This window comes from Apis dorsata, unplaced genomic scaffold (assembly GCF_000469605.1).
Source record: "Apis dorsata unplaced genomic scaffold, Apis dorsata 1.3 scaffold_867, whole genome shotgun sequence".
NCBI classification, from domain to species: Eukaryota; Metazoa; Arthropoda; class Insecta; order Hymenoptera; family Apidae; genus Apis; species Apis dorsata.
Window position 1 is genome coordinate 182,171 of NW_006263987.1, and position 13,666 is coordinate 195,836.

The 13,666-nt window shown below is 44.2% G+C and overlaps 1 protein-coding gene across 5 annotated transcripts in view; it reads right to left on the reverse strand.

Moving 5' to 3' along the window:
• LOC102675249 (fibroblast growth factor 17-like) overlaps positions 1-13,666 on the reverse strand; it is an 82,752-nt gene that overhangs the window by 2,035 nt on the left and 67,051 nt on the right. For 4 of the 5 annotated variants that reach the window (XM_006623268.2, XM_006623265.2, XM_006623266.2 and 1 more), the window contains 2 exons: positions 8,132-8,177; positions 5,337-5,469 (listed from right to left, as the gene is read on the reverse strand). In XM_006623268.2, coding sequence (XP_006623331.1) covers positions 5,337-5,469; positions 8,132-8,177 — 179 coding nt within the window. Of the gene's footprint in view, positions 1-5,336; positions 5,470-8,131; positions 8,178-10,985; positions 11,018-13,666 lie in introns of those variants that run through there. The other variant, XM_006623267.2, reaches the window with a different exon arrangement.

Sequence of the window (13,666 nt, forward strand, 5' to 3'; positions counted from 1 at the left end):
AAGGTTGGCTAAGCCTGCCGCCGAGGCTAGTTGGTGCTAATGAAGGAGGCACAGACCGACCGGTGTGTACTTTGCCACTTAGCGGGTCCTGTCGTGCCTCGACCCCGAACCGTATACACGTTGCGCTACGCTCGCTGTGCAACGCCGTGTCTCTCTCCCTTTTTCTTTCGCACCACCTATTACGAAATTCTGCCGACCGAGAAGTAGGCGTCCTTTGTTCCGGATAAGCAACGGGGAAAAGGAAGGGCAGACGTTTTACAGGTGCACCAAACTCCGCGCAATTTTATTCCCAACCAATTCGTTCTATCCATCCTCTTCTTATATATACTTCGCGTATACCTCTTTGTTTTCTATTTACCGACGTACGACGACGAGAAAGCAGCCGAGAGAGTTGTCCTCTCGAAGGAAGAAGAAAGCATTTTCAAAATTAAAAGGACGAAATTTCGTAATTGGAGGGAAGGGTTCCATTTATCTCTCGAATAGCAATACCGTCTAAATTCACTTCCCTCGAAGAAAAGAAAAAAAGAATTGGTAAATTTTTCGCTCACGAGATGGGGTTTCTTTAATAAGATGGAGACGTTTGGCCGTGTAGAACGATGACGTCACGATTATGAGTTTTTCTTCTTTGTTCACGGGCCACACGAGAATGGGTAGGTAAGCGCGATACGTGGAGAAAAGGAAGGAGGAAAGTCTGCAGGGTGGCCCATTTGCTGGAGCCTCGTTAAATTCAAGTGGTTCTCGTCGGGTGCCTTCCCAACATCGAAATCAAGAATGTCCCCGAACTGCCTCGTAAACTCCCTCCTCCCCTCCCCTGCCCTTCTCCCTTCCTTTTTACGTTTCGTTTTCTCTCACCGCCTTCTACCGGTCTTCGGAAACCAGAAAAAGCGCAAGAGGACTTAATCTGCGTTCCCCCCCTCCCAACGGTAGTCTATATATTCCCCAGGCCAATTAATCCTCCCACTTTTCTTAATTAATCGAATTCACCTTTCCGGCCCATCCGTCCGCAGCGACATCCCTCTCGAGGCCGCCTCGCTCAATTTGTTCTCTTCACCTCGATCGTTAAACGTCGTATCTTATCTGGATGCGCAAAAAAAAATCCTTTTCTGAAAAGGATTAACGAAATCGCGCGCATTTTATTCGTCACGTTTCGGCCGAGTGGATAGGTTGGCGCTACCGATCGAATCAAATTCTATCCGAGGAGGAGGAGGAGGGAAAGAAATTTAATATCTGTAATAAACGGTTTGAAAAAAATCGACCCGATTCGTTAGCAATTGGTCGTAAACGTATCGAAATATTTTTATCGATAGCCCGTAATAAAACCGAATATCGTTGTTTTCTTTTCCAACTTGATAAAAACTTCACGAAAATGTATCGCATTAAGTATCGTTTAAGCCGCTATCGAAATCGGGAATTGCCCGAATCGCCGAATTTAAAAATAGGTTGGGCGAAATGCGGGAATACGGAAATATAATGGGCATTATCAACGATAAACTTGAGTCGCGAGTATGGCAAACAAGTTGGAAACTATCGGTAAAATTTTCCCTCTTCCGTTTCGCGACGTCCGCTTTCCAATATGAAACACGCGACACATACACACACACACACACACACATATATATATACATATACCTACCTGGTAGCGGCGGAGAAAAGTACGACGATAACAACCTGACACTAATACCACCGACTACTCCCAACACGCTACGTATGTACGCTTGTTTGCTCGTTCCAGTTAGCCATTATCAAACTCCTATACTTCCGATACCTAGCAGTCGTCGTGCAGAAGCAATCGCGACGAAACTTGGACGTGGTTCCTTTCGAAACGATTCCTTATCGTTATCGAGTAAAAGGGAAGCGAGCGAGATCGTTGCAATAGTAAGCGATTGCTGGAGTGACGGAGCGTTACTTGCTAAACTTGCTAGACGTACGATCGTCGTCGGAGACAGGCGTCTCCACTCTTCTTCCAAGTTTCTCGAGCCCGTGAACGGTACAGTTTCTAGGGAGAGAGGGAGAGAGGGAATCTGTCGTCGAGCATCGATTCTCTTTCTACAGAATTTTGAATCTGAAATTAAGGACAGCGTCGATCGGGCAATCTTGGATAAAAATGCAACGTAAATGGTACGTGGTATCGTAGGCGAAGGCGAAGGAGCAGAGGGATGAATCGTTTCGCTTCGAACCCTCTGTCTTCCGTTCCCCGAGTTTCTCCCCCTCTCCCTCGCCGCTGTTTCCTCTGATCGGAGCCGCCACGAGATTAGAGGCTGCCAAATGAATTAAAAGCCAATTTTAATCAAAAGCGGGCACCGGCTTTTAGGCACGATTACCCCCGATAATAACTGGTAGGATGGGCCAGCGCATAAGTGGGAAAGAGCGAGACAGAAGGAAAGAAGAATGGATCCCATATATTACTTCTACGTGCTCGTCGCGATACAGGAACCGATTCTCCGTTCGTTATAGGTTCGCAACTAATAGCTTCTTTTCTCTCTCTCTCTCTCTCTCTCTCTCGCTCGCTCTCTCGCTCGTTCGCTCTCTACAAGGACCGAAATACCTCGTCCAAGATATCGTCGATTTGTCGCGAAGGAATCCACCATCGCCATCACCATCGTTTCGCCGAGTTTTAAATTAAAAACGAGTCGAGAAGATGTTTCTTTCTTTTATTTAACGGATTCGAAGAAACGGGTATGACGATCGGTTGTACGATCGTGGATGCGTAGAAAATTTTCGTATTTTTTCGCGAGGCGAATAACCAGCGGGTTGAGAACCACTGGAGCGCCACAATTACGCGGCGTCGGCGTTATGAAAGCTATAATATGACGCGAAAGCGAGTAGGCCGGTACCGACCGCGCAAGAAAAGAAGGAAAAAACGGTGTATAACCGCGGTTCTCGTTATAAAGCTGGCGCGTTATAATAGCGATCCCGTCGTTAACACCTAAACGCACGATTGGCCAACGCACGGTGGATCGCCCTCCGCGGTGAGAAGCATCCGGCGTGAACGCGCACCAGATTACAACGCCGCGCAAATGAGAAGAATACATAACCTATACCGGTTGTCTCCCATCTGACCGGTCGAAACTGTGACAGGTGAAGCCCCTGATTTGCTCCACTGACGCGATAATCGTGCCTCTCTTCGTGCCCACAACAATAATTAAATTCCAACCCGAATCGTTTTTTTTTATTTCTCCCTCTCTCTCTCTTTCTCTCTTCGTTCTTTCAGATGAGATATCGCGTACGATATCGCGATCGTTCGAGATGCTACCAGTCATTTAAGAAGATTGAAGTTCCTCGTAGACCGATTACGTTCATTTAACGTGATAAAAATGTCACGGGGATCGATGTAATTACAACTATTATCCGACGAATGCCACTCTCTGCTTTCCAATCGGACGATAACGAAAGGGTAATTATTATTGTTCGTCTCGTTCTCCAATAACCCTTGTTATCGAATTCGACGTGCGCACGAATTACACGCGTAAAAATCTATCTTTCTCGATGGAATATACACGGAAAGTATGGGAACAATTTTTAATTTTTAAACCGCGGCAAGTTAATTATCTTTGGAATCCGCACCGACACCGAGCAGGAATTCACGAAGCCGCTTCGTAGCCCGGTCGGCAGTTAAGAGTCGAAAAGCTGAAGGACGCTCTCACGGTGTCTGAAAGGTTGGTGCAGCGCGAGTCAAGTCGGTTCATTTCGCGAATGGAGCTTGAGTAATCGCCACGAGAAAGAGAGAGAGGAGAGGAACGGAAGGAAAAAGTGGAGGCAGCAACGGCAGCAACAGCACCGGTGCCACCAACCGATGAAAGAGGTGGACCAAGGTGATGGATCTCGGGGAGGTGCAGACGCGGCGCAGCGTGCGGCGCGAAAACTGGCTCCTCTGTTTGCACAAGCCTTCTTCCCTCCTTTTAGACCTTCCTTTTCTCCCCTACCTCGTCCGTGAAAGTCAGAAAAGGAGCCGCCTCGCGCTCACGCCACGGTTAGGGCGGACAGCTTCTTCCTACTCCTCTCCCCGTTACGGCCGTTCCTTTCGGAATTTCAAGATTACGCGAAATCGCTATTGGAAAAACGGAGATTACATATACGCCACGGTTGAAAGGCGAATTTAATATATTCCAAGGATCTCCACACCGTGATTGTATTGAATGCAACAAATCTCGGTAAACAAGCGAATAATTGAATAATAAATTCAACTATGCTTCTACGTTTTGCATACGTTTCGCGTATTTTCATAAATTTTAAAACCGCGCATTCCATTGTTATTCCACCGTGCGTATTCTTCGACAAAAATTATTACTTAAGAATAATAATTTGACTTCGATCTTCATCTAGATCGCCATTACGAATTTAATATCACAGACGGAAACGATAACATTTTTGAAACAAATTGTCGTGAAACTACTTCTTCCTGCGTTTCGATAACGATCGATTCTCCTCGCGGGAAAACATTAAGAGCGTTATTAGAGCGTTATCGAGTTTCCTCTCCCGATATCTTAAACTCGATTTCGATACGGGAACGACCACGAACTCGGATCCTCGTAAATAAGCAAGAAAGTACGAGTTGGTCCGGACAAGAGGCAATAGCGAGATAAATGGCGTCTAGTCGAAAACAATCGCGACGAAACGAGACAACGCGATCGCTTTTTCTTTTTTTATTTTTTTTTTTTTTACTTCTGGTTTCTTCAGACGGCTATCTCCCGCGGAAATAGAGGGAGTCGGGTTATTAATCGAGGAAGATAAAAGTTCGAGCGGGGCCCAGGGTGGTAGCGAAAGCGGGCGGAGAGATAAGTCCCCCTGACCCTAGGTCGATCGATAAGCATCGCTATAAATTGAGATGTTTAGTGGCCCAGCTTTGGACGTTTATTCGTTCGAAAGAGTAGCTACACCGATTCCCCCCGTTCGGAATCCTTTTCAGTCTTTACGAGACTATCGATCGGAAGAGATAATGTCACGGTCGAGCGCCTCCTGGTGTCGGAGGCCGGACTACTCGATTCGATTCAATTAACAGATCGACCTATTCTCTACGATGACCACACACGTTGCGACGATGAATTTATTCGAAAGCCGTTTAAATGCCGATGTCGCGCGGTTGCCCTCGTTTCGAATAGTCGACGATAAACGAGCAACTCGACCTATTATCTATTAATAAACTTTTTACCTTTCGCCATTTTATCCTATTATTTATTATCGCGTATTTTCTTAAATACGTAACGTACGTTCTGATGTCTTAGCAGAAGGTTAGAATCTCGTGAAGGATTCGTGATTCTCGGGATTTAAGGATTTAAAACGGATGTAAAAACGAAAGCGAGCAACGGTGTTAATCCGATTAATGCAATTTTACTTACGGTAAGGGGCATTGTGATCGGTGCGTTCCACGGCCTTGATCAAACGGCCCATCACGGTAACATTGCCGCTGCTGCAAGTCGAGTAGAGACTCACGGAGCGCACCATTGCCGGCACCGCCCCGCACATCACCACCTGCAATCCACCAATAATTTTACACACCTTCGTATATTATACATCGAACTTTTTCTTTCTTCTTTCCTCGAGACAACTCGTAAATTATGACTTAGCTGTACGTTTATCGATTAAATTCCTCTCTTTTTTTCTTTTTTTCTTGGGAAAAAAACAACACAAAGAGAGTTCAAAGTTCGAAATTTCAAACGTTTACCTGGAAAAATATTATAAATCAATTCGATGAAAATTCAGGAATCGTGTTTCACGCTCCGATATTTGAATTCCGCGAATAACGATACAATTGTAGAAAATAATTTCGTCGTAACTCCTGATGAAGTCGAGATAAGAAGATCGGAATAACAGCATCAGGATCGTATAATCGATTCTCGGTGTTCGAGAAAGAATAAAAGGGGAGAAGGGGGAGGGTTAGAGGATAGGAATTCGCGAGGGTTGTTCTCAGTTCGACGACCAAACGCAGAATCGTTAAAGACATCGCAACTCCTTCACGGCTCACGGGAGAAGAACATTTTTACGACAGATTCGCATATCGTGGGATCGAATGATTCGTCGAGCCGTTGGCGCGGATCCTTTTTGCGATTCGTTGGCGGGAATAAAAATCCACGGGCATCCACGAAGGAAGACGGAGAGGAACAGTCGTTACGGCGGAGACCACAAAAGATGTATACCGACAAGATTTGTTAACGAGCGAACACGAGCTGTCCATTAATGGTCGTAGAATCTGACACTTCTTTTATTTCACGAATGGCGCCGTAACAACGTTACGATAGCAAAACTGCGCATCTTCTCCGGATCGAGCTAGCACTTGGATATTCCTTAAATCGTAAAATATTTCTATTTTATTTTAAATACAATTCTCTGTCTATTTTCACTTAAAACGAATATATATATATACGTATATATGTTATTTCTTATTCGCTCTGTTTTAAATTATTTATCTCTTTAAGGTTAAAAACGATTCAACCTACGAACTTGTGCGTATCGTAAGAAGAATTTATTACACCGTTTCAATTTCTCCTCGAAATCGACCACGGTTGAAAGTACCACGGAGTAAGACTGACCACTATTGAACTCGTTGCTTTCGTATCCTTTAAACGTTAAACGTACGGCTGTGGTCGAGGATTTTTTCCAACGAGGCGAGGTTGCTGCACGCGATGCATTTTCACGTAGCCGCATTGCAGTCTTGCAACTCTCGTTTTTCCGAATTAATTTCGTCGTCGTTATTGCGACTCGATTACGATTCGAGCAAAAGTCTAAGATAAGAAGAACACGATAAAATCATTTTTCAATCGCAAATCGAACATCTTTGAGATTCGATTCGACGCGTCGAATCGTTTTATTAAATTCTCACCTATCGTACTTGTATCGTTCCTCGATACATGTATACGCGAGATACACGTATCAAGGCCGTGTCGATTTATAAGAGTATCGTGTCGCTCGATAATCACAACGATAAACGCATAATCAGAGTTTAACGAATATCGATATTCTTCCTCGACTGACTGTTGTAATTTCGAGATATCGAGAGGATTATTAATCTGATCCTTAGCTGCTAATATTCCAGAATTTTCACGAGGTTGAGACCACGCCGAACATCGTCTATCATTTACATAAATTACATAAATTGGAAAATTAATTTCATCGATATTTCGTATAACAAAAAAAAAAAAGAAAAGAAATACCGATCGATATGACGGGCTCGAAAGTTCAAGTACGGAGGAGGACTTAGGAGGAAAGAAAAGTTTGCCGCATAATTTAGTCCACGAGGCTGGAAACAGGGCATTAAAACGAGAACAGATGTAGATAGCCTCGTTTCTCGTGCGAAATGGAGACCCAAATTGCAAGGTAAATACCACTGGCATCGTACCGAATGAAAAATGTGTATAAGCGTTGAAATCGCGCTGGTTTTTCGTAGAACACCGAGATCCAAGAGACGAAAAAGTTCGAAAGGAAATCATCATCGACGAGGAGAGGCTCCTCCTTATCAATTCATATTAAAACGTAATCGTCGATCGGGTAATAACAACGAGCTGGTGGCACGCGATTCGGGCAAAGGTTCGCCCCTCTTTCGTGCAACGGGTATCTTCGATCTGACCTAGTCACTAGGTTCATGTACAAAGAGCTGGCACGTATCCGCTTATGTATCCGTCGAATAAGTATGCAAGTTTACGGATTCCGCACGAACGTGGCCAAAGCCCTCGTTCAAATTTTACACGGCTCGTTAGAGGCAACGTATCTAGGGCAGCAGTATTTCCCTTAAACTATGAACATACAGCTGAAAACACTGCTGGCACTTCTCGAATTCTTTTTTGAATATGATTCTGGAACAATCGTATCTCCCCTCGTATACAGATGTAATATGCGGGATATACGTATATTCACCGTGGAATTATTTTTATATCCAGGATATCGATAGTTTCGTTGATAAACGGCATCTATATATCCCTTGTTTCGAACATGCTTTTCTTTTTTTCCCTTTCCTTTTCGAGAATTTTTATATACGAATAATATGAAAAAGAAGTTTTAACTTTTCCAATATTATCTATCTTTTATTTTCATAAAAAATAATAATAGTTGGTTGAACTTTCGTTAAAAAAAGAAGAAAGAAAGAAAGAAAGAAAGAAAGAAAGAAAAATATAAAGTTGTTTTTGAAAACGTCACTCACCATCAGGAGGCACAAAATCTTCGCTAAAACGGCAAGCTGTGGTAACCTGCAACAAACGAAGAATACATCCGCGTTAATTATCGCTTTTCTTCGTCTCAATTGGTAAACGAGTAAGAATTATTATTAAATCTGGCGGCACTCGTTGCGATATTTCGATTCGTGCCGCGCAATTTAATCGTTCGCGATCCCCGCCAAGTGATTTATCGTATGCAAATAAATTTCTCCTGATTACGGTGTATCCACCACCCATAGGAGGTTGCTGTTAGTGCTAGTAGAAATTGAAAATATAGGATAATATAGTAACGGAACGCGTCTGACAGATAAGGAAAACGTATATGTACGAGATAATTAGCGGTACGACTAAATTACAGCGGACAGAATTGTAGGCTACAGCTAGCTTCACAATTCAATCTTTCTTCCGAGGAAGGCAGTAATTAATATTTCTTTGGTCTCGACGAGACGTCTAAAACGCTGCCCTCTCCTCCTTATATACAGATGTAATTTGTATATTTCTTTTATGACACGCGTTTGACAGGCAACACTGTAGTGTTTTTCTCCATAATGTAATAACTTTTATACCCGAACGCATAGCTAATCGGATTAAAAGAGCGACGCGTCGTCGTTAAAGCTTGAATTCGTGAAGTTGATTTAATTTAGACAGAGAAGGGGAAAAACGCGGTATCTTTAATACTATCGTTCGAAAGAATATACGAAATAACTCGTCAATTTTCCTCTTTCTTACGCACTGTCGCAACGACACTCAACATTTTGCCCACTTCGACGAATATCTCGAGAACAGTGTAAACACACGATCACCCGGAAGCATCGTATAATTTCGCATCAATGGCTGCGTTATCGGTTTAATAAAGACTCGGTTTCACTTTCCACGGTCTATAAACTTTCTCGTTGATCACTCGTCGTCCTGAAACGTATTTAATCGAGAATCAACGATTCGATTGCGTCGCGTCGATAGATTATTTCTACCTTTTATCTTTATTACATCGGATTTACAAAAGGAGGAAATTAGGAAAACGGTACATTTACGTATATATACTTTATATATATTAAATTTTAATATGGCGAAGATTGGCGGCGCGGGTCGTAAATAATAAGCAAGAGTCGCACACGAGATACATGTGGTGAGCCACTGGAAGGAGTTGCGTAATGCGAATGCATCTCGTATTACAGAGAACACAGGTGACCGGCGAGTGGAGCGGCAGCAATCGCGTCGCCAATTCGCTCGTTTTAATTCGGTCGAGCGGGTCGATCGGCTGGCGATCGAGAGACGAGCGGGGATGGACCGAAAAAACCGTTCTCCTTTCGTTTCGCCATCATCCCGCCCACCTCGCTCCAATAAAATCCACGATTTGCGCCCCGAGAAAATTCCATTGCCACGCCAATGCCGTTAAACCGTTTACTTTATTTTCCCCGCGTTCACTGAATCTTCGTAGAAAACGATAGTAAACCCTTCTATCCGATTGCCCGCCAATCGGTTACCTCTCCGCACTCGATGCAGGTAATTTCATTTTCTTGGAAACCTCTACTCTTTTCCGCGAGATGCATCTTCTTACGATACGCGATTGAAAATCGCTCGATACGACAAAGAGGATTCGTCTCTCGAGCAAAGAAGAGTGAAAGAGTATCGTCGAAATATCTTCGAGAATATTTTCGTATTTTCGTATTTATTGAGAGAGAGAGAGAATTTAATCCGTTCTCAAATTATAAATATACAGACATTAAGTAATTAAAATCGAAACTCGTTATATCGAGTCGTAACGCGTGGAGCGTGGTCGACTCGAGTTTCGTCGTGGTTTAATTGTGACTACTACATCGCCTCGGAAACTTAAAAACGAAAGCGTTTCAAGTCGAACGAAAAACGTGCATCTCGTTTGCAAACAATTTGTCATAAATTGTTATGCGAATTCGTGAAAATGTTTTAAAAATATGACGAAATAAAATGTGAAAGTACGACAAATGATATTTATTATCGCGAATATCAACATTTGGAATCGATGCGGAGGAATGCGACTATAAAAAGACGATGCGGCGAAAAAGAAAAATTTGAACCATCCACTCGTGAAATACCTAATTCGAGTTATCGAAAAAATCGTGTTCCATCGACGGAATTTTTTCGAAGCTTTCTATCCAAAGTGTTTTTTTCTTTTTTTTTCTTTCCTTTGTTTCTTTACTTGTCGCGATATCGGGTTCGCATAATTGCAACATTATCAACGTTTTCGCTGACAGCGCAGCGTTAACCCATCTTATTTTTAACGAGCATGGATCGAGACGCGTGTAAAAGAATATACTTCTCGTCGTGTTTCTATAAGCGACGATAATCCGTGACATCGTAAGGTGTGGGGTACATTAATATTGAAATTTCTCAGCGGAGAGATTACGTAACGGAGAAAATGTTAAAACCGTTGGGCATCTGATTGGAAGCGGGGCGGAAGGGGGGAAGAGGGTGCTAACACGAGGAAAATTTCTAACAGCGTAGACTATGCGGCACCAGTCGCGATAAACAGCGGCACGCTCTCCGTGAAAAATCCAGTATTTCCAGTATTTCTAGTATCTCGAGGAGAAGAATCGTCGAGGCCGAACGCAAAGGTGGGTCTTCGGGGCGATTCCGCCATTACGTACGAATGCACTTGCATGACGCGCGTCACGAGATTCGAGGCATCTCGTTGAAACGACACGCGCAACCGCGATCTTCCATCCAAATAATTTTCTCCTCTCTAACGACGAATAATTTTAAATCGATCGTATCGATCGTGGAGGAAAACTTAATATCGTAGCGATAATTCGTGAGAGAATAGGGAATAGGAATGGTAATAATTTTAAATCTGTCACAACTCACCAAATCGCCTTAAACATATCTGCGCGTCACCACTCCGAAGCGTGGTCATCTCAATCCATGCGCTAAGTAAGAAGAATCGTGACACTGATCCGACGTAAACGCTGAAATATTTTCTTTTGATCGCGTATCCAGCAAATCACCGAACCAAACTAACTTTTTATTAGATTTGTAAAGGAGTCGATAGAATTTACGATCGATAAATTTCACAGCGTGGAATAACGTTCGTTCGATTAACGACGCGTTAAACGTTTAGACGCGGCGAACGTTTTCGAAACACCTTTTTAAACGTAATAAAAAAGGAAGGAGAGAAGAAAAACGGGTCGTAACTGCTACATCACTCCGCGGCGCGGCGATATCCCGATCGATTCGGGAAATCCAATCGGCGATAAATTCGGCGATGCTCGAACGAATTCTTCTACGATATATCGAGATTCCCTGAGAATTCGGATTAATCGGGATTACGTCATATCGAAATACGGTGGCGCAATGGATAAACGCGCGCGGCCGTATCTTTGTGGAATCCTCCTGTCGAAACGGAGGGTTAAAACGGACGAACCGGTTTGTCAAAGACGCGTCGCGACTAGATCGATTACGACTAGAAAATTGAACTTGAAAGCGTTTAGGCGGAACGGAATCGAATTGCGACCACTCGCGCTCGGATACGTTTGACTAGATCGCGATCGAGAAAGGCGAAGAGGAGGACGAAGAGAGAGTGGCGCGATTTGTTGTCACTGGCGCGAGATCAGCACGATGAATGTTGGCGAGGGTACGTACGATCCGGCGTGACATCCCCGGCCACGTGGGGACTCATCTAAAGGGGATTTTAGTGGGGATATTTGTCGCCTACCGCGTGAAAAACTGCCAACACTTGAATAGGCCCCGGCTCGTCGATGAAAAACGCGGCTACCGACCCGACGCCGATGGCTCTCAGCTGGACACCGCCTGTCGGCTAAATGCCCCGCGTCGATGTCGTGGATCGCCGTCTTTTCATCCACCCCAACATCCAACCGCACCGTCTTGGTGGTCATTCCCTTCACAGCCCTTCCATTTCCCCTTCCATTTTACGAAACTCGCGCGCGAACCGCGTCTCGCACGTAGCTCTAGGTGTGTCTCGCGCCACGACGCGACGAGTAAAATCGTCGACGTTGAAAAATTAAGGGAGAAGAAGATCGAAGAGATTTTATCGCGGAATAACATATTATTACGGTTTTATATACGTGTGTGTATATATATATACATATATACATATCGTGTATACAACTGCGACTATTTTCCTCGTGAATACTTCGAACGCCGTGCATATACGTATACGGTACACGTTTACCATGACTAACGACGATAATTTCTCAGCTTGTAATTTATTTATTACTTCCATGTAACGCCCTTTAGTCGCACGGATTTCCCTCGTGACAAATTGATCGGTCCCCGCAATGTAAGCCGTAGCATCGGGAAAAGCGAAGAAAAACACGGACGTCTCTATTGAAGAAACCACGAAATTTACTACCTTTCCAGCAGGCGAGGCGAGGCGAGGCGAGGCGAGCACGGCTCGTGCTCGCCTCCGGCGTCCGACCCACCGAAAACTCACCTGGCGTCGCGTCGACAATGCCGAAACTCCGGAATGTTTCTTAAATAAGCGTGGCAAGTTGCGACAAATCACCGTGGCCGACAATGAATTTCAGGAGGCGGCGGTAAATCCTCGTGTCCGATCGTTGCGCCGACGCGCGCCGCGTTTCAACGTCGACGAGTAACGCGATTGATCGGACCTCTATAAATTCCACCGCTGAAAGCCCACCACAAATCATTCCTCCAGACTCAATTTGCGAGCCGAGATCGGATATCGTTCGTCGATTCGTCGTCGATCGTGACAGATTCTCGATATCCAACGTCGCGTAGGGGAAAACTGGGTTGCACGCTTTTCCACCTTCCTTTTCGTTTTTTCACGCGTCTAAAAATCGTTACCCCCTCTCCAAAATATATTTCTATAACTTTTTTCCAAATTCGAGAAACGCGAACGTTATCGCTAGGACTTGTCGCGTCGTAAAACTCTAATCTCTTTGGCTCGAAACGGTCTTAAAGTCTTTTCACGCTCGAATTTATCACTCTCTCTCTCTCTTTTTTTCTTCTTCTTTTTTACCACGAAACATTCTAGTTTACGATCAACGCGCTTCTTTCTTTCGCCATTTAAATATCACGATTATCCACGATAACGATGCACGTTCGACAAACGTAACAAACGTTCCGCGTAATCGCGGATGACACCTAAATTTGAATTCGAATAAAGTAATAACTATGGCTGCGAAACATGACTAATCTCGTGAAATTGTTAGATGACTTGTCTCGAACGATACATCTCGACAACGAGCGTTTGTCATTTTTCCAAAAAAAATGTTACGCAGGAAATAATTAGTTCCGTGAAACTAATCGAGTCATCCCGACTTTTCGCGAGATTCGTCGTTTGGTGAATCGAGTCGACGCCAGGTTGCGATAAACTCGGCAGTGACAGAAGAAGTTTTTTCCGCGCGCGGCGCATGCAAATTATCTGGTTGATTGAACCAACCATTTTCCGTTGCACGACGAGAGAACACTCGTGACTGGAGACTGGTGGCAACGTGAAGTGGCAGATAGGCAGCCGTCGACGTAGCGGCCGACGACGAACGGGTTACGTGGAACGGGCAAGGAGG